Consider the following 27,344-nt stretch of genomic DNA (forward strand, 5'->3'; position numbering starts at 1 on the left):
TTTTACATGCCCAATTTGAGATTTTAAGGGGGGGCCTGATTATCAGAAAGTGATGCGCATGCACCCTCTGAAAATCCCTTTATGATATGTCAAGTTGGGCATCCAAAAAGTGAAGCATCCAAAATCACTAGTCACTTTTGAAAATCTTAGCCCTAGATCCTTTGTTAGAAACCTAAAGGAATGGCCTGTTTTTCAGAAATGCTGAGAAATAATGTGACCTAGAATATGAAGATGCAACCAACTGACAAAGTCTGGTAGGTTAGTAACAGCCAGTCTAATGAAGAACCTCTGAGTGATGCTGGATTGGACAATAACCCCTCACAGATTCAAATACTGAGGTTGGTGGGAGACAGAGAGTCAAGTTCTTGCTAATCTTCATTTGCAAAGCTCTGTAGATTTCTAGCCAAACTGTTTGGCATGATCGGTGGGAGAGATCTAAAGAATCTTTCACCCTGCAGTCAGTAGGCTAAGAATGTTTGGTACGGATGAATGAATATAGAAAAGAAGCGATTATCTTGCAACGGCTGGTCCAATGAACTTTCCAAAAATATAAACATAATGAATGCAAGTGCAAAAAAATAACAAATATTTTCCAAGAAACAAATCTGTTAATTTGGCTGTGTTCATCCACCAACCTGCTCTCTCTATCTCTCTCTCTCATAGACACAGTCACATTCTCACACTCAAAAACATATGCTCTCTTTCACACACACAGAGACACTCATAATCTACAAATGTGTAATAATACATTATTGATTACTAAACTCTCCTTTAGATCAATTACTGACTGCTCATATGTGTAGTTTTACTCACGTGTATAAATATTTATAAGATCAGGGCCTTAGTAATTGAATCAAATCAGATACAAGATAATTACTGGAGTTGTAAAGAATCTTATAGTGGAGAAAAAACAAATTCTAAGCAGAGATTACAGTAAAGCTTATCTGTTCAAAATAATCGCTAATAATATTTTTTTTAAATGTTAATGAGTAAAAGTGCTTAGGATATTAATGATCTGGCCTTTCATTTCACAGGTCATTTAATTATGAGTCAGGGGGTTAATTGCCCCATTTTTGTAGGCCCTTAATGCTGGCAAGTTAATACTTGACTTGGAATAGACCAACAGGTGCTTTTTGCTTAGCTATGGAACTTTGATATTTAGTAAGATTTTATGAAAATTGGCTGCTGTGCATGCATAACAGCTGTTTTTCAGTTAAATATCCTCATAGAAGGTTCTCTGGCTCCCGTTATAATAATCCTCATTTCATTATAACAATTAAAACAGTTGGCTGCTAAGAACATCTTATAAAAATAATAATAATGCAAAAGTCTTTTCAGCCATAGATGTCAAAGCACTTTACAAAGAACATAAATATGGCCCTCATTTTACCCGTGTGAAAACTGGGGTACAAAGAAGTGAAGTGACAGGCTGGGAACAATACTCGTCACAGGGCAGTGCCCTATCCACTGGACCACACTTTCTCCCAAAATAGAGAGAAATTAATATAATTTAGCAGTTTTTCATGCAGTGTCAGTTATCTACCCACACTAAGGACTAAGGCCTTTTCAAAGGTATTTAGATGCCTGAAGATGCAGTTAGTCACCTAGTAGGAGTTTTAAAAGTGCCTATGTACATAACTCCCACAGAGAGGGAAAAGGTGCTTTTAGCACCTTTTCAAGCACTAAACCTTTGAAAACCTGGTCCTAAGGCTCTCATCCTAGTCTCATTGAAGTCAAAGACAAAACTCTCATTGACTTCAGTAGGAGCAAATGAGGCTCTGAGGTTCTGTATGTACAAAGTGCTGAGTGCCTGCAAGCTCTGTTGACTTCTATGGCACTTGATATTTCACAAGACTGAACCCCAAGGTCACCATTTCCAAAAGTGACCACTGACTTTGAGTGTTGCACTTTAGAGACATTGGGCTTGATTTTTCAGGAGTACTGAAGTTTTTGGGAATGCAGGAACTCAGCTCTGTAAATCAAGGCCAAGATGTCTCCAGTTATGGAGCCATTAACTTATACTTCTGAGCACTTGAATCACTAGTCTCATTGACTTCAACAGGACTACCTGAGTAAATATGTGCTCACTAGAGAGCCTAGTCTAGGGTGAGTAAGGACCCTCCACTTGAGAAAGTGGAAAAAAAAATTTATTTATTATTTATAATATAGAACTAAACTAGGGGCAAAAAAAAATTAATAGGCAGCAGGTTTAAACAAATAAAAAAAAGTTTTCTCTTCTTTCTTCTTCAGTCAAACTGTGGAACTCCTTACCTGAGGAGGAGAGAGGGCTAGGGCTATATAACAATGTTTTAAAAAAGGACTGAATATATGGTGGCTAAGTAAGTCCATAAATGGCTAGCAGCCATGATGTAATGATGGTGTCCCCCCCTCCTGTCAGAGGAGAGAGGATGGATGGATGGAGAGAGAGATCTGATCATTTGCCTGTTAGTTTTCTCCCTCAGGGGGGCCTGGGGCATTGGCCACTGGTGTCGACAGAGACTGGGGCTAGATGGACCTTTGGTCTGACCCGGTACGGCCTTTCTTATGTTCTTATGTTCTTACTTGTTCCAATTTTATTGGGTACTTCTGAACATTTGGCTTGTAAGTTTCAGCAATTTTCCATTTTGTATGGAGAAATAGAGTTTATGGTTAATGTACTAAACTATATATCTGAATAAAATGGTTGAGCTGTAATCCTCTAAAAAATTAGGTTTGTGACAAAACTGTAATTGTTCCTTTACTAAAGTAGGCAGAACAAGAAAATAATGAACACCAGGGAATAAGGAGTCACAGAAGAAATCTCAAAAACATAACAATTTGGTTTTCTTTATTACATTAATCTGTTGGCACAAAGGTTCAAGTTCAATATTTGATACCTATATCTTCAGCAGTTATTAGGTGCCTAAACTGCACTACACTATTATAAAAATACCTACATATGTAGTATAGCACCTGCTGGTACGTATATGCTTCTTAAACTAAGATTCAGAGATATTTTAATTGTTGCTTTGTATCAAAAACCTGCACTTCTAAAATCATCAGCTCTGTGGGAACAGGGCTTCTGGAGATATGTATCTGTAGTGCTCACATGAAAAAGTCTGGCGGGGCTGCTTGCTGCTCCTGGCATCATTAATTACAGGTCTGCCAAGGTTTTACTTAAAGGCCAAATCTTTTTCTCCTCTCTCCATATAGAGTGGGCAAATAGAGTGAGGTGGGAAGGGGAGGCTTTGTCTTTTTCTGCAGATGGACCATTCAAATCTTGTTACAAGCCTGAAAATCATTGGTTGGATGACTGATTCTCTAATGTGCATCCTAAGTAGCAAAATGGCTGAAAACATTAATCTTCCTTTTCACTGCGTTACTGGCAAGGCTGTGTAACAAATGATTCTAATAACATTTTGTACCTGTGGCTTGTAAATCCTATCCTCTGGAAGAAATGGTTATGATGCTAATCTGGGAGAGGAAACTTGGGTAGGAGTGGTTTGCATACCTGAAGATACATTACTCGAAGTTCATTTTGAATTTTTAATGATTGTGGGTTTTATATGTAATTGGTCAGGCAGTGCCAAATGCCAAGCCGAGGAAGAATATTAAAGATGACTGCATGCCTATATCATCAAAACTCAATTTGGTTGTTTCAAGTCCAGAAGTTAGGTTTAATAGTGTTACCCCTCACAATTCTAAGGTTCGAGTCCTGAAAACACTTATGCCCTTTTATAACTTTAAGCAAGCAAGTAATCTCTCTGACTCTAACCTGGACTACTCACTAGTTTAAAGTTAGGAAGCAAGTGCATGAGTGTTTGCAGGATCAGGGCCTAAAAGACTAAATAACCTGTTGCAAAAATACATTGTGGTCAGAAGATGGGAGAAATTAATAATGTATTACAATAATTGCCTCCATGCATTAACGTGCTTTTGTTTGTATTGTATACACATTTTGGATATAGACAAATATGTGCACATATGTCTCAGTGTACAACACGGTATAATTTTGTGTTGTCAATATTTCTCAGGGTGACTGGCAAATTATGTTGTTCATTAAGCTATGATTAACCCACTACTTGATCACTCTATCTACTCTTTATTAATACACCTTTCTGACTGTACTGGCCAGATTCTGAAACAGTCACTCATGTTGAGTAAGACCTTGCTCTGCAAGTAGCCCTATAGAAAAAAACAGGGCTACATGTGATGTAAGGTGCTATTCAGATTCCTGGGTTAGTGATGATCATAGTGTGTGTTTAATGGCCTGCTTTCCTTGGGGGACGATGGAAATACTGTAGAAGGGGAGGTTTCTAGGTGGGTCACTTCATCAGACAGGGTCAAATAGCTACCTGTACCATAGGGTGCCATTCCTTTTCCTTGCTACCCTCCCTTTCTTTTTGGAAATTGCCCTTAATCATACACGTACAGCATGTACCAGTATTATCCAGTGCAATCAATTTGATTTACACTTTGGATGCAGTTAATGGGCAGGATCGATTGTCCATGAATGAACTGGTTTCCTGGCTCTGATCTAATATAGGCATCATTATAGATTAATTGGGGAGAGTCCTGAGGGACTAGGGTGGGAGGGGACATACATTGTGTCAAAGCTGCGGTTCAAGGTGAACAGTGCTGCACTGTAATGTACTTAGCAAGTGATAATGGAAACCACAGGAAAAAATAAGAGCAGATGGGGACAGACACACGCCTTGGGCCTGGGGAATTGCTGGAGGGTTGGAGCTGGGAGACTGAACATTTTGATTTTGAGGAGTGGGGGGGGGAGAGCTTTCTTGATCTCAAACATCGTCTCCCCCCAATATCATGTTGCTACAGCTCGGGAGGGTCCCGCGAAGCAGCAGAGCGAGGGCGCCAGCCCCAGGCAGGGAGGGTAACATTTGACTGACGGACGTAATCCTCCCCCGCCGCGGAGTGCCTTTGGTCCGCCGGATGGGGGTGCTGGCGGCGGGGTTCCCGAGCCCAGGGTTGCTCGGCCGTGCGGGCGGTCGCGCTCTCCCGTCCCCGGAGGTTTTTCCCGGGTGAGGGCGCTCGGGGTTGCCGGGGCCGGCGATGCAGCAGGCGAGGGCAGCAGCCACGCGAATCTCTGTATCCGGCTTCGGGCAGAGGCGGCGACCATAGCGCGGAGCGAGCGGGAAGGGAGGGGAAGCGGCGGGAGGTGCCGCCCGCGCCCGGGCTGTGGAGGTGTGTGTCTGCTGGGGGCAGAGGTGCGTGGGGGGGAGTGTGAAGGGCTCGGGGGGGTGGGGGGCTGCCTGGGGCCGGCCGGGGTGCGAGGGGGGCGGCGGCAGGGCCGGGCGCACGGCGGGTGTGTGCTGTGCTGAGTGGCTGGGCTCCGCGGGGAGCGAAGAGGGGAGAAAGTTGGCGGCCCCGCCTCTGGTGCCTCCCCGGGGAGGTGGGCAGGGTAACGGTCCCAGGCTGGCTGCGCTGGAGCGCCGGGAACTAACGTGTTCAACGCTCCGGGGGCCGGGGGGCGGCAGGGCTAGGAGGCGGGTCTGGTGTTACTGAATAGTGTCTGATGCCTCGGGCTCCTGCTTTGAGCTGGGCTCTGTCTTTGTGTCGGGTCTTTTTGGTCGTGTGAGGGGGACACTTTTTTCTCCTAAGCCCGCCCCTCAGCCGGGGCCGTATTATTTGGGCTTCTCGTTTCCCCCTGTAAGTCTGTGTATCCGCCTTGGGGAAGTACGACCAGCAACAGATTTCCCCCCCCCCATAATTTAGCAGCCTGGATGATGTAGTTCCTCCAAAATATTAAGTAGTGAGTAATAACAGAGGCAGGATTTATCTCGCCCTCCCCTGCTGTACTTCGCATCGATGTTTGGCCACATGCACCTCCTGTGGCGTGTGGCACCTTTCCACCCTCCATTGCTGTGTGTGTTTTGTGGTGTGTTGTCTTTCAGGCAGATCTCATTCAGCCTTCCTCTCCCTGTAGTCCGTGGTGTGTGTTGTAGCTCTCTGCCCCACCCCCGCGCCCCTTTAGTCTCATGTGAAGCGAGAGACTGTCACGTTTCATTTTTTTCCTTTCCCAGGTGCTGAAAAGGAGGGCTGCAGCAGCTCCCAGAAGCAGGCTCGAGGACATTTCCCCCTCACCCCTACAGCAGCTTTACAATTTCAGCTGCCAGATCTGTGGAGGAGAGAGACTTTCGCACAACCCCCCCTTCCCAATCTTAAATATACAAAAAGCGGAAGAAGAGCCAGCAGCCGGGGAAGGGGGTGGAGGGGAACGGCGATATTGTTGCAGCTATAGTGGCAGAGGCTGATGGCGGAGTTTGGCAGCAGGGGTGCTGCCACTGGTAGCACCAGGGGCGGGGGCCTTCCCTCGTCCCCGGGTCCTGTCCAGGGGAAGGTGGCTTTCAAGGCAGGAGACGGGGAAGGAGGAGGAGGCGGCGGCGGCGGCGGTAGATCCTGTGTTGACAGTGCAGGCGGCGGGGTCTCCAATGGGGACTGCGCTCTGGCCGGAGACGAGACAGGATCAGCCCAGCTCGGCAGCCCCGGCAGCAAAGCGAGAGGATGTTCCACCGTGCAACAGAGGGAAAGCAAATCCGGCATCCCCCGGAGGAGCAGTATCATCAAGGTAAGAGGGCTTGCCCCGCCACACCGCGGGGATTTCTTCTTGCCTGGGCGGGAAGAGATGCAGGAAGGGGGGTCTGGCTCACGTAGTCCATCTCAGGCTGAAAGGATTTGTTGGAGTTGGTGGGGCTGACTTGATCTGCCATCGTACATCGTGGACAATTTGGGGAGAGGGGGACTTATGCACAGGGTATTATTGATCTTGGAAGGTTCCTAGCCCAGAGCAGGTGGAAGAAAAGGCATAGCCTGGTTGGCTACTAGCAAGGCAGCAAACATGAGCATCACTGAAAGCTGTGGATGACAGGATCCCTGCTTATTTTCTCTGATGGTGGGTGCACCGGTGCAGAGCAATTTTGTGGCCCATTGGGGAGGTGAGAGGGAGACACACACACACACAGGTGATGGGAAAACCAGGCACTCATTGGACTGGGGGTGGGAGAAGGTAAAATATGAAGGCTTCCTCCTTAAAGGGGTCAGTGCATATAGTAATAGATTGTTATACTTTACTTAGCAGCAACCTTTGTCTACTGGTACCTTTATGTAGATTTCAGCTGCTAATGTTTAAACATGAACAGACAAGGGCAGCCTTTATATTATGTAAATCATTGGAGGAAGGGATGCAGTATTTCTGACAATAACCATTTATGTAAGTACAGATATTCCCTTTCCTTAAACCCCAAGGCCTTTAAGAGGTGACAGTTTGTCTTGGGTTAATTATCTTTCATAGCTCCAGCAGATAGGCCTAAAGAGCTTTAAAAAAATCTCACAAAAAGAATGCTAGTTTTTTAAATTAAAAGTACATTAGAGGTGAGTTTCACTGACTGATATAAATAACTGGTTTTTGTCTTCCTGTTACATATTTTTTGATACATGTAGTAACGTATGCTGAAATGAGAATATGTATTTTTGCTAGCTGGATAATAGTGAAGTATATCAGGAAAAGCTAGCCCAGTGGTGTGTCTCAAGTTGTACTCTGAGACAGCAGGACCTTGGTTTGAGAGCCAAGGAGAGGACAAGGACAGCCAGTGGTGGAACACGGTTGACAGCAGTGTACCCACCCTTCCTGTCAGAGTGATATTTATTGTTCCACCACACCCAGCATCAAGAGGCAGTTGAACATTGTGTTTGCATAATTTAATGTTCATTGGACCTGCCAAAAAAATTTTGATACAAGATTAGTGTTAATTTCTACCCTTGTCATCCTCTCTGGTAGTACAAAAAAAGATACTGCGTTGTGTGCTGTATGTAACACGTGGTTGTGATACTGATTTCTGTTTATATAGCAAGCTTATATGTTTGTAAGGTCCAAACAAGTATACAAAGTTTCAAGGTACAATATAATAAAACTAAAGAGTACAAATGTGGAAATATTAAAGTGATCTTTTCACGTATAGTATTGTCTCAAACACACGTCATCTTTAACTCTAAAGTTCTTCTATTTCTATAGAAATTTCTTAAGCAATGATGTCTGAAAGTTACTAATTGATAATTCTCCTGTCTGTGTGTTCCATTCTATGCATCCGAAGAAGTGAGCTGTAGCTCACGAAAGCTTATGCTGAAATAAATTTGTTAGTCTCTAAGGTGCCACAGGTACTCCTGTTCTTTTCTCAATTTTATAAATTTGAACGCTAATGTATTTTATCTTAGTACTGATTAATATCTCTTACTTTGTAGTTTAGATAAGTACAATGAAAAATTCCAGTGAACACCAATAACTTTAGAGATTATTCTGGCTATATTTCTTTTAGACTTGGGTACCTTAAATTAGGTACCTAACTGAAAATGGCTTGACTTCCAGAGTTGCTGAGTGCCCTTCCTCAGATTGATTCCTGTAGGATTCAAGGTGCTTTGAAAATCCTGTAGATGCTTACGATTAGGAGCCAGTCTGACAATTTTAGCAACAATATTTAGTATTATCTTAACATTCAATATCTGACACTTGTACACCTAGTACTACATAGCATAAATCAAGATACATGTCTTTTCACTGTCATAGTCCAGTTTATACAACTTTTTTTGGAATCTAAGTGGCTTATTTTTATATGCTGGGCTAAATTCGAACCTTTCCAATGAAAATGGGTATTAATGTGAAATCTCAGCAAAACTCCTGTGTGCAACAAGAAGTGCAGCTTTCTTACCCTTTACAATCCATTTGAATCACGGAACTATGTTAGTGGATCTGACTGTAAGAACGGTAGTAGTAATTAGATGTAAACTGATGTAACATCTGGTCAGTGTTTCAAGAAACCTTGTTTTGCATGCTTAATATTGTCTGGGCTCCTGAGTTATAAACAACAAATTGTTTGCAGTGTTGTTGTAGCTGTGTTCGTCCCAGAATATGAGAGAGACAACAGCAAATTTATATTACAATAGTAGTCTCAGTTAATATTATATTCTTTGGAAGTGCATATGTATAGGAAAATCAGCATACCCAAAAATATTTTACTCCAAAAGACTGCATGGTAGTGATTCCCAATCCTTTCTTTGAACCTTCATTGGTAATAGGGGCACACAAGTGCACCCCACTTCCATTAGTCCTGTATCTCTGAACAGTTGTTGCATTTTCTTATCCTTCTTCTTTCCTCTCTGTTATTTCCTCTTTTTGTTTGTTCTGTGTTTTTCTATCTTTCTATATTTAATTATTTTTTGCTCTTGGTTTTTCTTTTTGTACCCTCTTCTTTCTCCCTCATGGGATGGCCGTTTGCTACTTGGATCTGAAATAATCATAGAAGCTTGATGTGCTCAAGTGGCTGAGCTAAGTATTACAGAAAAACAGAAGATGACCTTGAGGTGAGGGCTGCTGCTTGAGCTTCCACCCCTGAGCATGGGAGCTGTACCCATTGCCAAGTGTATTAAAGGATGGTGCAGGGACAAGTAAAGATGGATTGTTTTCAGTGAAGCCTGCTGCTTTACTTGCATATATTGGAGCAGATATGGGCCTTGGGTGGATCGGTGTTCATGAAGCTAATCTCTCCTCTACTGTTCCTTTCCTCTGTACGGTGCCATCCTCCCAGAATGGGAAATGTTATACTAGGGATTTTTCCAGGCAATGTTTTCAGAAATGTTACTGTGCTTTGTTTGTGTGTCTTGCAGGGGTGTCCTGTAGTTTAGATATCCAGCTCATGAACTTAAATGGTTTACTAGTGCATGATGGGAGAATGAAAGATATTAGCAATATTCCAGAATATTCAACTTGGAGTTACTACTAGCTAAGGTTTCCTATATAATTGCTTTTAATATAGGAATTCCTTTGTACAGTATAAAATCCCTATTCCTAGCACAGGTGGAGTTGCCCTCGCTCTATGATATTTTTCCTTTCATTACTTTAATCTGCAGCTGGCTGATTTTTATAGCTCAATAGGCTTGCAACTAGGCAGTCAGAATGTAGCTCCCTCAATCAAGCTGCTCCTGGGCCAGCCTTTTTCAGGTTTCTGCCTTTCTCCTAGCTAGTATATGGTGTCTCATCTATCAGGATTGTCAGATAATACAAGTAAATCTCCCACCTGAAGACCCAGAAGCTGCTTCATAACTTTCTGAGCTTCCCTGTACAGGTATGTCTGTCTATACTCTTATTTCTGGTAAACACAGTAAGCTATGGGAAAGGATGAACAGCCGCAGTATTATTTCTGTTCATGTGTCTTCTCTTCACCCTCAGTTCAATGATAGGGCTTAATTCCTGTCACTAAACTATAAAAGTGGCAATGATCATATAACTTCTTTGTTAGGCTCTTCATGAAGTCATATTTATAACCCTCAGGGGTTTCAATGTATTGCATATGTCAGTGATGTGAAAGGCACTTGTTAGTACACCTCAACGTCCTTGTTAATTTGTGGTGTGCCTCTAAGCTGACAAGACATGCCTTGCTTCTTCACTGAGATACATTCAACATGCTACAAAATGATGCAACTTCCTCTCATAATTTGTTAAACATTTCTTATTTATTTTTAACTTGTTTCAGTCTATAAGAAGTACTAATCAAAACATTATTGAGACGTGCAATATTTTAAAATACAAACAACAGCTTTACCAATTGGCACAATGCTAGCAAGACAGCAGTTAAAGAGAAGCTCTGTGTATCTCTGCCAGAGTCTATAAACATATTAACAAAATATTGTGTTTAGTGGTATCAGTCTGCTGATGGATATAAAAGAATCAGCATGGATACTTTTTTGTCAACTGCCAGGATGAGGAGAAGGTCCAGCAAGTACACAGTTATTTCTGTATCATAACTAGGTCTAAAACGAGACTAGAATTCTCCCCAGGAAATTTGAGGACTTAAAGTATTGTATAAATTGCTTCACAATAACAACGAGGAGCCTGGTGGCACCTTAAAGACTAACAGATTTATTTGGGCATAAGCTTTCGTGGGTAAAAACCCACTTCTTCAGATGCATGAAGTGAAAATTACAGATGCAGGCATAAATATACTGACATGTGAAGAGAAGGGAGTTACCTTGCAAGTGGAGGGCCAATTCATTCAGGGTCGATGTGGTCCACTCCCAATATTTGATGAGGAGATGTCAATACCAAGAGATGGGAAATTGCTTTTGTAGTGAGCTAGTCATGCCCAGTCTCTATTCAAGCCCAAATTAATTGTGTTAAATTTGCAAATGAGTTGTAGCTCTGCAGTTTCTCTTTGAAGTCTGTTTTTGAAGTTGGGTACTTTTAAGTCTGTTATAGAATGTCTAGGGAGATTGAAGTGTTCTCCTACTGGCTTTTGTATGTTACCATTCCTGATGTCTGATTTGTGTCCATTTATTCTTTTACTTAGAGACTGCCTGGTTTGGCCAATGTACATGGCAGAGGGGCATTGCTGGCACATGATGGCATATAACACATTTAGTAGATGTGAAGTATCAGAGGCTCATTCACCTGTACAATAACCTTTTCCACAAATGAAGGCTTGAGATAAGGCAAGATTGTAATTTCCTGACTAAGGACCTAGCATCTTTTTAATGAGCTATTGTTGGCAGCCTGTAATAGGTGTTGACTAACCTCCCCCCCAATAATGGACTCTGTCTCTCTGTTAGATTTTACAACTAATATAGGTGATAGCCCAAAGTTCTTCAAGTACTTCTGGAACCTCAATGAGCATAATTGACTGAAACTCAATTCAAGGAAAGAAACTGTCCACTTCTCCTTCTCTTTCCTGACATAGAATTTAGCCCATGGACACAGCCACTCCAGTCCAGATTAAATCATTTTCTGTGAAGTAAACTGAAAATTCTTCAAGCATTAGACACTGGACAGTATCTGAACAGAAGCAGCCAATTTCGTTAGACTGTCTGCTACCTGGAGAAATTTCCTTTACTATGATGTTGCGGATGCTATGGTGGAGAAAAAGAGAACCTTCTTTGTTTCAATCACATCTTCAGTATAGGACTTTAATATTTATGCTGTGATTTCTGCCACCTGTACTCTGACCTCCTCTCTAATAGTTTCATTTGATACAGAGAATCAGTATATCAGTGCGACACAAGAGACTAGCAGGAGGGGACGTTTAGGACGTATCCTTTCTATAATAGAGGACAATAGATTATTATGTTGTCTGTCATACTCTTCCTAAAACAATGAAAAGAAAATTCACCCTGTTGTGCTCTCCCACACAACTGAAATTTCAAAACAAGGTATCAAATGAATCTTCAGACACATCTTGACTTATTCATGCCAGAAGTTTAACTTCTGAAATTTGGAAGCTAGTCTCAAGAGCTGATCTGTAAACTTTTGAAAATTAATGCATTGCATTGGAGTTTAGTCTAGCAATAGGTGTGAAAGTGTGTGTAATTATAGGCAGGGCTGGTAGTGCCACCTATTTTTAAGATTACCTAACACTTCCTATCATAAGACTCTGTTGCTTGTAATTTACCAAGCTTTAACACTTTGGGTTGAAATTTTCCATGCCAGATGTCAGCCTCAGGCTGAATTATTTTTCGAAAATTTTAGCCAAACTGGTTCAGCCATTTCTGAGAACAAGACTAGGGGAAAATATGTTGTTTTGCCCAAGTTTAAAAAAATGTGGTGACCATTTTTTTTTATTTTTAAACAGCTCTTACACCCCCATGCTTTGGAGAAGGACCTTGTAATTTGGCAAAGAGGGTGTCTTTTGCTGTCCATGAAAATCTGCCCAAATTTGGTCAGGCTATAAACCTCTAAAAAATTGAAGTTCACACATGCTCAGTAGAAACATCTTCAATTTTAGCAGCTAAAATCTCCTGTCCTCACTTAGCATGCCCCGGCCTCTCCACAGCTTCTGCCTGTGACTGGAGTGTGGAATCCCTGCAAGAGCACCTGAGCAAGCTCCAGCCAACCCATAGTTACAGGACTTTACCTATACTAGCTGCACCCGACTGGGAACTGGAATTTAGAGCAGGGAGCTTGTCTCTCCTCTGCTCTCAATGACCCTCCTGCTGGTGCCCAGGCAGCAAGGAGTACGAAGTTGTCTGGCTCAAAAGCAGAGGAGACATCTTTTCCAAGAAGTGGTGGAACGTTCCTGGATGCTCTGTAAAATTCCTTTACCTAGTGCTTGACAGCATCATAATAAGGAAAGTGCAGGCCCACTGTGTAGCCAGCATGCTTTGTTTCCCAGTCTTCAAGGTAGCAATGTTTTAACAGTACTTAAACAAAATTATGGGAAGAGAGCTTTTTAAAATTGAACATTGTTTTAACATTCATTGTTTAGTCTGTATTAAAGTATATTGTTATAACAAATGACTGGAATTCTTTCAGTTGACTGCCAGAATCTTTGTTTAAACTGGTCTCTGTCTATTAGTTGCTTTTGTTATTTTCAGTAAAGGCACTTGTTTACAGGAGTTAACTGACAATCAGTAAACAGAAAAAAATAAAAGATTGTTTCCAAAACTATGGAAGCTTAAAAAATCCATTGGAGGTAAATAAAGTTGGAGGTGGGATCCAACATATCGTGCCATGCCAGTTATTGTAAAAAAACAACAACCCCCCCCCCATCCTAAATGTGTGTTGTTTTTTGTTTGTTTTTTGTTTTGGTTTTAGCCATCTTGGTCCCAGGAGTTCAACTTCTGTGTTGCTGAAATAACACACAAAGCCACTGAAACTAGTTCTGTATCTATACGTGCTAAATACAATGCATTTTATTTAACATAAGGCAGTAAGAATGTTGTATAATATTCACTTCAGGAAATACCTTGGATCAACAGAAATTATTTTATTATTCATAAGAAACAACTTCTAAACTAATTTTTGCTATGCACCCACGCTGGAGTGTTTTAAGAGATGTATCCAGTGGAAACCTAGGATTTTAAGTATGAACTCATGAAATGCAGGAGATGAGAAGGTGGTTATTCATAGAACATTACTACCATGTAGTGGAAAGAGACAGACCATTACCTTAAATAACTTGAGTTCTCATATTGCCACTTCCCAAAGAATCCCCAAAATGATTTACAGTATGTGCAACACCATTGAAAAGCAACTTTTTTCAGGGGTGGAGGGAGCATGCAGAAAACCAGTATGCAGTAAACTATACAACAATGGTCAGTGGGTAGTATTTGGCCAAAGATATATATATATATATATGCAGCCCTAAATGCCTACAAAAATACCATGAGAGCTTGAATGTCCTTTTTTCTATAAGATCTCATCAAACATATTCATGGATTGCTGTGTAGCCTGGATCTATGGCTTTCTAAGGCTCTATGTGGCCTAGAAGACTGCAGACATTGAGTACTGAGCTGAGAGTGTTTCTCAGATGACTGCTAGATTAATTAATTTCTAGTCTCTTGTCTTTCTGAGATTCTCTTATAATTGTAGCTTGTTATTTTTTCTCTTGTGGTTTTCCCCCCTCTCCTTTTCCTTCTCCCATTGTAGTAGATACATCATTGCACTCCACAGCTGTTGCTTGGGGAGGGTAGGTAGTTTCTAAATCTGCTTGCGCCTTTTTGAGTTTACTTAATCTAAAATGATGTGTGTTGCATGCTTGTTGCTTCAGCAGCAAAAGGCCAGAGTTTGCTTTAGAATTTAGGGTGGTAGATTGCATTATACCATTGGTAAGTCACTGGGCTGATCATAAGAATGGCCATACTGGGTCAGACCAAAGGTCCATCTAGCCCAGTATCCTTTTTTCCGACAGCGGCCAATGCCAGGTGCCCCAGAGGGTATGAACAGAACAAGTAATCATCAAGTGATCCATTCCCCGTTGCTCATTCCCAGCTTCTGGCAAACAGAAGCTAGGGACACCATCATAGGTGCTATTTAAGATATTGGCTATGAGACAGTGCTGTGAATGCCTTTCAGATAATACATTTAAACTCTTCTCTTTGAAGAAACATGTGCTCTGATGGGTTTTTTGTTTGTTCGGGAATTTTTGTTTGGCATTAATGTGTTTGCTAGGATCTGGAAGCTTTGTTTGAAGTGGTTTAGTAACATGCTATAAACATGTTCCTTTTACAGTGCTAGTGAAATGAAACCGTGCTGATTAATGCATTTAGCTTCTAGCTATGGTTGAATACATTTATTTGCATATCAGCAGAATAAAGTAGAAAAAAATTACATTATGTAAGGTTGCAGAGTAAGGTTAAAAAAAGTGTAGCACTTCAGAATAGGCTTCTAAATGGGAGATAGAATGTGTATGTAAATAAAATATCCTTCATTTTGAGAGGATTTTGGACTTGCTAGTGCTGTGATTTATAATAGCCACTGTACAGGGAACGAGTCCTTTGGAGGAAATTCTGGGATGCTCTATATGTTCAGGAAGGGACATGTAGCCTCACGCTCTACTGGGCAGCACAAATGGAGGGAGGAGACACAACAGACGCATGGCAGTGGCTGCAAATGTTCCCTGCGAAACTGAACGTGATGATGAACCTACGCTATCCCGCTAGAGCGCACCACTCCCTGAACTTTCTAAAGTGTGAGAGAGAGAGACCGTGTGTGTGTGTGCACGCAAGAGAGAGACGCACATTGCCTCTTTAAGTGCGCTGACGCTACTCTAAGTACACTGCCTTTTTAAGTAGATCATCAAGTTGAGACAGCAGCTGCTGCCAGTAAGCTCCCTCCATCCTGAATCCTGTTGTGTCCCCCCCCACCCCATGGAGATGGGGTACAGGAGTGGGGGAAACGGGGCACCCTGACATCGGCACCCCTCTTCTCCCCCACACAGCAAGCAGGAGGCTCCCAGGAGCAGCTCCAAGGCAGAAGGCAGGAGCAGCACAGAGCAGTGTGGGGGAGGGACACCTGAACTGCCCAGCAGTTGATAGGCTGATCGGCAGCTGCCGCACAGGGAACTTAGGGGAGCTGATAGGGTGCCTGCCGGCCCACCCTGGTTCTAAGCCCCCACCAGCTTGCTGCAACGGGCTGCTCTTCCTGCAAGCAGTGGGCAAAGCAGGCAGCTGCCAAATAACCTTATAAGGGAGCATTGCACAACTTTAAACGAGCATGTTCTCTAATAGATCAGTGATGTAACAAGGAAACACCATTAAACAGGATGACGTTAAGTGAGGAGTTACCGTAAACAGAAAGTTCACACACCTGTTATTTCAGACTGTCTCCTGACTTAAGACAGCACTACACTGATTCACCTTTAGAAGATTTGCACCTCTAAGGGCTCCAAAATAACTTTCAGTTAAAGTTTATTCAGAAGTTGTTGTGGCCATCAGAGAGGATCTAGGACACTCCATCAGAAATCTGCTATGTGAATGTTCTTTGTCCCTCTCTCCCTACTCTTTTGGAAACCCCCTGCGTTTGCTTTCACTGAGAGAGGCAGTTGCATGTTGCTGCCTGACACCTGAAATCTTCTTGAAGATTTTACATATTCTAAACATAGTGCTTGAAAATAGTGAATACAATATTGGCTGTCTAGTTCTGCACTGGCTGCTCTCTCCTGATGCGCACAGTCAGAACGGAAGAGCGAAATGCTAGTGTGCTTCAGGCAGATCCATCAGTAGAGTGCTCAATGTGAAGGATCTGATAAGATCCGCTGACTCTCACAACCCCACCTCTCATAGGAGAAAGGACCACTAAAACTCTCTTTGGAGAGAGATATCAGAGGGGTAGCCGTGTTAGTCTGGATCTGTAAAAGCAGCAAAGAGTCCTGTGGCACCTTATAGACTAACGGAAGTTTTGGAGCATGAGCTTTTGTGGGTGAATACTCACTTCGTCAGATGCATGACGAAGTGGGTATTCACCCACGAAAGCTCATGCTCCAAAACTTCTGTTAGTCTATAAGGTGCCACAGGACTCTTTGCTGCTTTTGGGGAGAGGGGGTATTTTGAACCATCATTGATGCTATTGTCCCTGTCACTGCCTTGCCCCTTTTCCCCCTTTCACTCCTTGTGGAGGAGGAGAGTGCAGTAAAGCTTCCTTCGGGTCCCAGCACTTGGGAAAAAGGCTTCATGCTTATCAGACTTTGAGCTTCTTATTAGCCAAAGCTGATCTGAAACATGGGGAAGGTAGCAATGTCTAGGAGCTGTGTCCTAGAGGAAAGCTTAGAGTACCAGTCTTCTAGCAGATGATGAGAGGGCCATCCTAGGTCTTCCACACGGTACTGCCTGCTTGGCTCTCACTAGAGAATTGCTATCTTAACTAGCTAGAGGTCAGTGTCTGATGTCTGGAAGAAAAATATTTTTTGAGCACGCTTAAACAAAGAAAACTAATATAAGTGCCCTAACTTTATTGCTTAAACTCAGAACCACAAAGGAATGGCCTGTGTACATCCTGTAGTGTTGGGGCTGTTGTATTGGGCTTTGTCTCCACTTAAAAAAAAAGTTAACATGTTAGTTGTTACTAGAGTAGACAAGGCAAGTTGTAGTTTTAACGTGTGTTTACAACAGTAGCAAACTGGAGATTTGGCCTAGGAGCACTGATGTCCAAGGTGATTCTCTTTCTACAGAACGAGAAACTCTACTACAGAAACTCCTCAAATGTCTGTGGACATTTTGTTTTTTTTTTCTATGGATCTGAAGGAAGTGACCTTCTCCAGTTACTAGTGGGGGAAAAGAAAGTCACCCTATTCTTTCCTCCCTGACTTCAATCTTTTTCTTTAATTACTCTGGCTTGTGTAAGTGCACATAGTCTTCCCTCAGCTACCACAGCAAATACATTCAAAATTAGGGGCATCTGAACTCCCAGGATCATGTGGGGTAGAAACTTAAGATAAAAATGACTCCTCTAGGAGTTTAATGGGAGAAACTGATCTAGCAAGACCCAACTTAACCTCTGGAGAGTTTTAACTATGCTTGACAAAGAAGAAATTGAGTCCACAGGAACAGAGGAAAAGACTGGTTTGTCCTCTTCTGCCATTTTGTCTTGGGGAACTTCTCTTCTGTATATAAATATTTGGGTTGTTTTTTTTTTTGGTCCCAGAATTACTGTTAAGCTTTATCTAGATTTGGAAAATTAAATAAATGTGTTAGTGCACTTAGCTAAAACTTGTTATCTACCTAGTTATTAAAAACAGAACAAAAAAACCCCAACAACTATTAAACACTTTCTACTTGGTCCTCACAAGGCCCTAAAGAGTCTTTTTGATAATAGAGGAAGAAAAAGCTTACGAACTGTGAATAAATTCAGTAATATTTGCTACTCTCCTGATATGGTTTGCATTATTTTCTTCCATCCCTTAACTATATAAAATGTCAGCTGAAAAAGAGAAATTCTGGTAATGCCCTTGAGATTGATTCAGCAGTAGCCCAGCATTGCACTACAGGAAAATGTCACTCCCTGGGATCTTTTTGATTAAAAAAAAAATAGATGAATAGAGTTCATGAAAGGTCGCTTTATTATTAATGGCAAGCTGGGCTCTCCACTGAACATCTTGGCATTGAAGTGGGCTCCCTATACAAAGCTGGAACACTTATTGAATGGCAAGTGGAAAAGTCAGCTGGCTTCCTCTATGAAAGGGAAGTCCAAGGTGCTCCATAGAGTTGGCTTCTTTCTGACATGGCCTCAAAGTACACACATTGTGACACACCAAATGTTATGTCTTAGTAGTTGAAAAATGGCAAGCCTCAATGCCAGGAGAATTTCCTTTCTTTCTTTAAAGATATCTCCACCATCTTCAGATCCCAATTCCGGGTCCTCAGTCTTCCTGTGCAAGAATGGCTGGAACTCCCAAAGCAAAAAAATTCTAGAAGGCTGCAGGTTGGAGCATTCTGACCTTGTAATAATGAGAGGCACAGCCTACTGGGGCCCTCATCTGTGAGTTGCTTTTGTCTCTGTCTGTTGAGGAATTCCTTTTGGTTGCTTCTATGAAAAACTGCAGTTACTCAGTCATGTTCTCTCTGTGTGTATATATATCTTCCTACTGTATTTTCCACTACTTGCATCTGATGAAGTGGGCTGTAGCCCACGAAAGCTTATTCTCAAATAAATTTGTTAGTCTCTAAAGTGCCACAAGTACTCCTGTTCTTTTTGCGGATACAGACTAACACGGCTGCAGCTCTGAAATCAGTCTTTTGGCTGTTCCTTGGTTTCCCTCAAGATTTTTTTTTTTAGCTGATTCTTATCAGTGTCGCTAGCTCTCATCTCTTTTTAAAAATTAATTTTAAAAAGAAAGATGGGGGGAATGAATATATGGTAATTGACTAAATGTTCTTGTGTACCTTTTGCTGCTTTTGGTATTAAATAAATTTCCCTACTAATTATGCCAGTTTTTCATATTTCTCTATCTGAAAATCAAAATAGGGTCAGCTTTATATGTACTTGTACTAGACTGTGAGTGAAATCCTGGCTTTATTAAAGTGAACAGAAGTCTTGTGATGTACTGTAGTGGGGGCCAGGATTTCAACCTGGGTCATCTTAACCACAAGTATTGCATTACAATTTTTGAGGCTTTTCTGGGCTACTAATCCCCTAGTCCAGGGAAGAAAGGAGGACATTTATAGTCTTCTGGAAATTCATAGTAGAGAAAGTGTTCTCGAGGTCAGACAACTCCCTGATATAATAGCCTGTATCAACAAAGAGAAAGGATCAACATTTTTCACTTGTGAGAAGAACCCAATTGGGGCCTGAAAAATTTACCAAATAGTTTCTATAAGGTAGACTAAAATATACAAATGAGAAGTAGCTAGACAAATTTCCCACAAAAGGTTCAAGGTTGATGTCTTGGAGAGAAGCTCAATCCTGCATCTTAATTGGAAAAAGGGAAGGTATGAGATATCTACCAGGGTGCAGTTCCTGTATTATTTGGGGGCTTCTCCATTTGTATCTGCCTCTAACCTTTTAACTTCAAAATAAGAAACATTCTCCCCAGCCTCTTTGCTGCCATGAAAGGGACCAGTCTCTACCGCTCGGCCTCATAGTCCTCTCCTGCCTTATGGAAGTAGCCAAAGAGAACTGCTGTTCTGTTCCTCCCCAGTCTCCATAGTTTGTGTTGTTCACCCTAGTGATTAAATGCCTGCAAGTGTGCTAAAAATAGATGGGCTACTTACCAGAGTACAAGCTTGCCTGACACCCTTGGTCAGAGTTCGGGTAGTCACTGTCCATGCTGTGATGTCCACACTGTTGTTTTTAGCATGCTAGCTGGAGCTGAGCTAGTGTCTGTCTATCTAGGCTGGGAGGCATGGTCCCAGTGGTAGTGTAGACATAGTAATAATAGCTTTGCCAAGCTTTGTCAACATGACCTGATTTTTGATAATTTTACAGTTTCCCCACAGGCTACTCACAGAAGAGTAGCTGTGAAATTGACCAGGGACTTGTTGCTTTTCCAAGCAGTAGCAGTAAAATTTATGAGCTCAAGCAGAGGCACTGAAACTGTTTATCTGCAGACTTAAGAAGATAACACCACATGGATTTGCACTGAATTCACATTTGGAAGATTATCTGCTCACTCATAAGGACTGGGAGACTTTTCCCTCCCCGCTCCAAAGCTTTAAGCTTGAACTTTAACTGCAGAAATTGTTAGCTTAGGCCCCCACACTTGTAGGGAAAACTTCCCACGTATCATGGTGAGTGATGGTGGTGGTTGTTCACGTTTTTTGCTGTTTATCACTACTAGTGACTTGTGATTAATATAACTTACAAGTTTAGTGACTTCAACTGCATCATGTGTGCCGTACTCTCCACATCTAACCCAGTGTCCCGTGTTATCTGTCCTTTCAGTTTCCTCACTGTTTTTTTCTTTTCATGGGTAGGCATGTGAAATTAACTACAATCCTGCTTTTGGAAACTCTGGAGAGTGAGATTTTAGCATATATATTCTCACTACCTGCCTAGATAGCAGCAGACTGCAAAGAGATGCAAAAAAAGTGAATCTGAATACTCCTGATGGACTCAAGCCTCTAAAATTTGTTTTCTGAGAGTTTACCAGTTGTCTCAAATCTAAGGGTCTTGAGTTGATATAAACTCTGGTTAAAATTATATCTTTACATTCAGTCTTTACTGTATAATTTGCAAACTATCCATATTTGTTGGAAATATTGTAAAATGAATAATTAGTTGCTGAATTTATTTTGAGCCTTTCCAATTTCATTGCCCCTTGTGTGCTTAAGAAATTAGATATAAACTTAAATAAAGGCATTGTACAGTACTCCACAGCCTGATCTGACCATGACTAAATGCATATTTTCTTTTGCATGGAAATAATATAAACTTTTGATTTTTATAACATCTGTTTTTCACTAATCTGCATTGGAATAGTATCAGTTTAGAATATGTGTAATATTTCAGATGCTGTTAAAGTAGTTACTGTACTTATGATTTAATGATTTGGAAATATAAAGTTTATGGTGTATTCAATTATAATGCAATATAGGTCACTAATATCTTAAAAGATATTGTATGTAAAAACACTGTGAAATGAAAATCTGTGCTTGTATATACAGACTAGAAATCTATAGTTACAAAATTTAGTTATTGCTTTCTGCCTGGCCCAGAGTGGTTTTAACTTTTTACCTAGTATCACTTATTTCTCTAATGCTTATGGTCATAATTAGTCTCAGTCAAAGGATATCATTTACATTTTAAAGATGGAGTGAGGAAGTTTTAGGCCACATCATATACACTTTTTGCCTCTTAAAGATGAAGTGAATAATCCTGAGATGAAGGCAATACATTTCTTGCCTGTCAGAACAATCACTTAATATATACGTTGGATGCCATTAAAATCTTTAATGTCTGCACAATGGTGAATTAAGACTAAACGGGGCCTGTATACAATCTAACCTAGGGGACCCCTTCTTTAAGTTTCCTTACAACATATCAAAACTTCCCATCCCCCCATGAAAGTGCTCATGACTCAAGTTTTTTAGCTGGTAATAGTGCATAAAGTTTATAAGAATACAGTCTTATAGTCTGAGAAACATACAACAGATAACACATCCTTCCATAAACTAGAATCTTGCTAATCGGCACAATTTATAATCTTTTTTTTTTTAAAGGCAAAAACAACCCAAAAAACACAGTATCCCCACTTCTTAAGAAATATTTGATTTCAGGCACATTGTTGTGTACTAATAATGTATTACTTTTACAAAGTATACTGCAGTACATATATTTTGAAATACCATCAAATAATTAAAAACTAAAATAAACTGTCAAGTATCCAGATAAGTATATTTTGTGATATTATTCTTTTTTATTGACTACTACAGTTACTTCAAATATACCAAATTCAGTCATATGCAATGGGTCTCTGTTATTAGTGAAATTCTGTTTTAAGAGCCCAGTCTCAAATATTTAAATAAGATTAATATTTCCAAAAAAGACACAGCTTTACAAGAGCAGGGGAAAAAACCAAATAACTAACTTAAATAAGGCTATTTAAAAAAACGGGTAGGGGGAATGCAAAATACATGTAAAAACACACATTGAAATAGGTAAGACTTGGTAGAAGGGGAGATAGATACAAAAAGATGAAATAATTTGGCCAATGTGTCACAGCACATCACTGGCAGGCCATGGAACAGAACCTCAGTCCCTTGACTCCTAATTCAGTGCCCTGGAATGTGTTTAGAAGGGGATGGGGACAAATATTGCTCCCATTTCCTTGAATCTCACTTTGACCTGCATGTCAGCAAAGAGTGAGTTATGTAGTATATTTGGAAAAGTCCTGAATAATGTATATATTAATTATGGGAAATTGCAGTGCTAAAGTAGGATTGGACTGGAATTCCTGGACTGGAGCAATAGGCAGATTTGGACTTGTTGAAGAAAATGAAAGAGCAGAGAGGCAGAAATTCAGTACCCTAAGTAATAACTTGGTGTTAACAAACACACTGATTCAACAAGGAATGCTTCAGAGGAACCATTGGCTATCCCCGATGGGGAAACAAAGAACATGATAGACTTTGTACTTGTGAATTGCAGATGAATTGCAGTGTGGTGTTATGCAGATCATATATGAATAATGCTTGCTCAGATAATAAGTTAGTGTACGCATTAATCAGATTGAGAACATGGTGAAAGTAAGGAATGTTGAAGAGAGATGGAATAGTATAAAAATGGGATCACACGGGTTGTTGAACAAGCATTGGGCTACAAGATGTAAACAAAGAAACCAGTGTGGATAACTGATGAAGTGCTGCAGTTGAGTGACAAGTGTAAGTAGCTAGAGAATAAAAAGGAAGACGCAAATGTAAGAGGCTGAATACAATATGTTGACTAAAGAGATTAAAACAAAGTGAAGAGAGACAAACAACTGGATAAATGAACAATGTAAAGAAGCAGAAGAATATGCAAAAAGAAATGCAGCATGGGGTTGTATTGTAATATAAGAACTGGGGGATATGAATTGAAGATGATGGTGGTGAAAGACAAGTATGGACAAATAATTGAGGATGAACAAATAAAGAATAAGTGATGGAAAGAATATTTTGAAGAGCTGTAAAACATACAGAACACAGGAGATGCTGGAAAGCTTAGAGGAAGTAAAGATCTCAATAGAAAGTTTTGAAAAAGGAAAAGGTGCCAGGAAGTGACAACATAACCACAGAGCTGGTGCAAGCAGGCAAGAAACACAGTAAAGACTGTGCACAATCTATTCAACAAGATTTACAAGCAAGAACAAGTGGTGAGCAAGTGGGGGAAAGTGATAATAGTACCAATCTATAGAAAGAGTGATAATAGTGAGTGCAAGAACTACAGAGGAATCAGCTTCTTGATTGTGCTGGGAAAAAATATTCACTATGATTGCAGAGGGGAATGAAGCGGTATATGGAACTTGTGCTTGCAGAGGAACAGGCCGGATTTAGATCAGGATGAAATACAATAGATCAGCTATTTGTGATAAGACTGATTATTGCAGAAATACACAGAAAATAACTCTTAACCCTGTTACAAGAACTTTATAGACTTCAACAGGCTTTTGATAACATTTGTCTTGAGACTGTGTGGCATCCAGAAAAAAATTATCAAGCTGATTTAAAAAAAAAAAAACCCAAACCCCAAAAACAATAGCAAGTCACTGAGTGTGGTGAGAGTAGACTTGAAGTTGATGGAATGGTTCAAGATGACCGTAGGAGTGAAAGAAGGATGCATACTATTGCCAGATTTGTTTAGCTTGGTACTGGAAGCAGTAATGGGTACAACACTGGGAGATGGGAAAAAAGGAGTTATGTTATGTGGGAGGACAGTGAATAATTCACAGATTATATTGACCTAATAGCATTGACCAACGAGGATTTATGAGAATTACGGACGGGATAGCAGAAAATTCTGAGTGAAGATCAGCACAGAGAAGATGAAAACTATGGCAATTGGAAGAGAAGAGAAAGAAGTAAAGGTCAAAGTTGGAGACGACTAGAAAAAGTGGAAAAGGTGTGTCTTGGAGGACTAGTATCGAAGAATGAATATTTTGAATATGACACTCAAGTAAGCATTGGACTAGCCGCTACTGCATTTGGAAAACCCTGAATGATATAGAAGGCTAAAGATATTCTGATAAAAGTGAAAATAAGTGTATATGAGACAATTGTTACGCTGTTACTGCTGTACATCTCAGAATGTTGGAGTATGAAGAAAGTGAACAAACTTGAGATACTGACTATTAAAATGAACGGGCTGAAGGGAATACTGAGTGAGTTGAGATTGCAGAAAATGAAGTGATAAGAAAACAGCCAGGGCAGGAAATAACACTGTTACAGAAGATTCAAGAAGGATGACTGTGGTTTGGATATGTGTCAAGGACAGCCCAGAAAGGATGCCATACCTGGCAATATGTACCACAGTGCAAGGGAACTAGAAATAGAGGAAGACCAAAGATGCATTGGTTAGACTTGGTGAAGACTGACATAGAGCAAAAAGGTTTAGTTATGAACAAAACCATGAATTTGATACAAGATAGAATATGGTAGAAAGTCTTCATTTGGGTTCCTTGTTGCTGCTGAGCTGGTGGATGGGAATTGAAGAAGAAAGAGAATATATAGAGTCAAATCCCAGGACCATTGTATTCAAAATCCTGAATATAGGTGTTAGTAATAACTTCCAGTAAGTTTCAACGAGTGAGTACCACACAGTTGCTTAGTAAACAAACATTTATATTTAATACACTGTTTGTAAAGAGTATTTGAAATATTTCTTAATTTTGAAAACAAACTGTAAGGTAGTAAAACCAGTGTTTCTTGTTATGCCATCTTTCACTAACTGTTGCTATTGTTATAAATGCACATGGAATTAAAGTTTGGTTTTTATCATCTGTATAACAATATAAATCTTTCAGCATAAAATTTTACACTTGAGGACACACAAACAAATTCTTGGCCCTCGGATTTCCTTTGAAAAGTGATTTCTTGGTCTATAATGTGACCTAAGGTGTAGTGTGTGTATCACCTGGATTTCTTCAGATCTTGAAAAAGGAAACTGCAGGCCTCAGCACAAAATCCAAATGCTTTTGTTTTGTCAATAAACAATCTGATGGTTCCTTCTAGCTAGCAGCATTTAGGCCTTTGGTTAATAGGTGACTCGCTCTTCTCAGTATGTGGTCAGATAGGAAATCTGTAGCCTGTATCCAGAATGTTACAGGTGTTGAGACCCAGCCCAACAGCCAACACTACTCCTGATCTTACACTGAGGAGCAGAATTCTGTATTTATAATCTCCCCCACCTCTGAGCGCTGATTGACCCAGCTCACAGATTATGAATACATAAGAGGTGTAAGACTGCTTGCCCATAATGATGGCTTTCTATAAAACTTCACGAAAAGCAAGCTAATAAGCATGACCAGTAACTACCCTGTCCCCACCCTTCTTCTGGGTGTTTCTCAGACCTCCTAGTTGAATTGCCCTGCTGTGCAGACACAGACGGCTGAAAGAAAACTGTTTCCCGCCCATTGCTTCTCTCCCTTGCTTTGTATTAAAATAATAAAATTCTCCAATGTAAAGCATGTGGTTCACATATGTTGCTTTCCTGTCCTCTTAATCCACCGTCTTCAGATTTTTACATATTAATATATATACTTTTTTAAGATACAGTATATGTGCTTGTGCAGTATTGCCAACCTGAATGTTGAGAGAGCATGAATCAGGCCCCCAAAATCATAAGAGAGGCTAAAAGATGAGATTTTAAAAAATAATATATGTTGGGTTCTTTTCACTTGTCCTCTGGTTTCTGTGGCTTTGGAATGCACTCACTTCATGTTTTAAAGTCTTTGTTTCTAGCCTTCACAATTGCTATCAGGGTGCTGGAACAATTTGTATAGAGGGGGTGTTGACAGCCATTGAACCAAACTGTAAACCATGTATATGATGGAAACCACTTCAAGTCGGGGTGCGGTAGCACCTCCAGTTCCAGCCCCTATGTAAACAATTTTTTAAAAATGAAAGCTGATGCTCATGTAGTCATATGACTCTGGAGCTGGGACTTTAAGGAAAACACCAACTATCAAAAGACTTGCGATAATATAGTGAGATGTTAGCGCTATATAATTTGATTTTATCTTGCATTCAGACAACTATTATGTGGGGCAGACAGAACTATTTTTTCTGTTTGGCTTTTCACAGCGAGATAACTGTAGACAGAAGTTATACCTAGTAGATTTTAATTTTTTGTCAACGTTTGTATTTTTGTGACTTATTTCATTTTTCCTTTATGTTGTAACATTATTTTGTTGTGAAAAGATCTTTTAGATTTGAGTCTTAAGTGTATATTAGGACCGTGATAATTTACAAATCCCCCAAATTACTATACTGTTCGGAATTGCATCAGAATAGACAAAGAGCCAGAGGCCTTGCAGAACCTGTCCAGACACAGGAATCAGAAGTGATGTTTATATGGCAGTTTTCATTTAGATACTTTGAGGAAAATAACTTGGAGAATTTTAGTAGAATTATGTATCTTAGTTTGTAATGTACAACAATTAATAAGGCAATTTTAGTGATCAAAGTAAAACAAACAAAGGAAAAAAAGAGCGAGAGCACTGGTTTCTCACCACTCCGTGAAGGTTGACTCGATCAGGGGTCCAAGGTGGTGGTGGTAATTGAGGGTCCAGAGTGCTGGAGACAGGCAGAGCCCCCAGCACGATCAGTCAGGGGAAGATGAAGTCCCAATGGAACTGATGCAGATTTTGGATCTTGGCATTAGAACACTTACTTGAGCATGGATAGGGGGTTTTGTAGGGAAAGTACAATGGTTCAAGGGAGAACTCTAGATTTGTTTATGTGTAAACTGGTGGCTCAAGGGAGTATACCAAAGTTGTTTTGTTCAGGCTAGACATTAGGAACTGGTCTTACCTGGCTGTGGACGGTGTTCTCAGGAGGGAGCTCACAGTGTAATTAGGGAGCTTCACTATTTTGGATACCAATAAAGGATTTATTACTAGAATTGGTCTGATAACTACTGAGCTCGGTGTGTGCAGGCATGGGTTCATTAACATCTG

General features: G+C 40.7%; 1 protein-coding gene across 5 annotated transcripts in view; it reads left to right on the forward strand.

The window, feature by feature from the left end:
* PLCL2 (phospholipase C like 2) overlaps positions 1-27,344 on the forward strand; it is a 247,619-nt gene that overhangs the window by 49,841 nt on the left and 170,434 nt on the right. For 4 of the 5 annotated variants that reach the window (XR_005593716.1, XM_039522888.1, XM_039522883.1 and 1 more), the window contains one exon: positions 6,024-6,568. Coding sequence is in view for 4 of the 5 variants with exons in the window: in XM_039522888.1 (XP_039378822.1) it covers positions 6,254-6,568 (315 nt within the window). In the remaining variant the exon portion in view is untranslated. Of the gene's footprint in view, positions 1-4,942; positions 5,185-6,023; positions 6,569-27,344 lie in introns of those variants that run through there. The other variant, XM_039522884.1, reaches the window with a different exon arrangement.

The sequence above is a fragment of the Mauremys reevesii genome, linkage group 2 (genome assembly GCF_016161935.1).
Source record: "Mauremys reevesii isolate NIE-2019 linkage group 2, ASM1616193v1, whole genome shotgun sequence".
Classification (NCBI taxonomy): domain Eukaryota; kingdom Metazoa; phylum Chordata; order Testudines; family Geoemydidae; genus Mauremys; species Mauremys reevesii.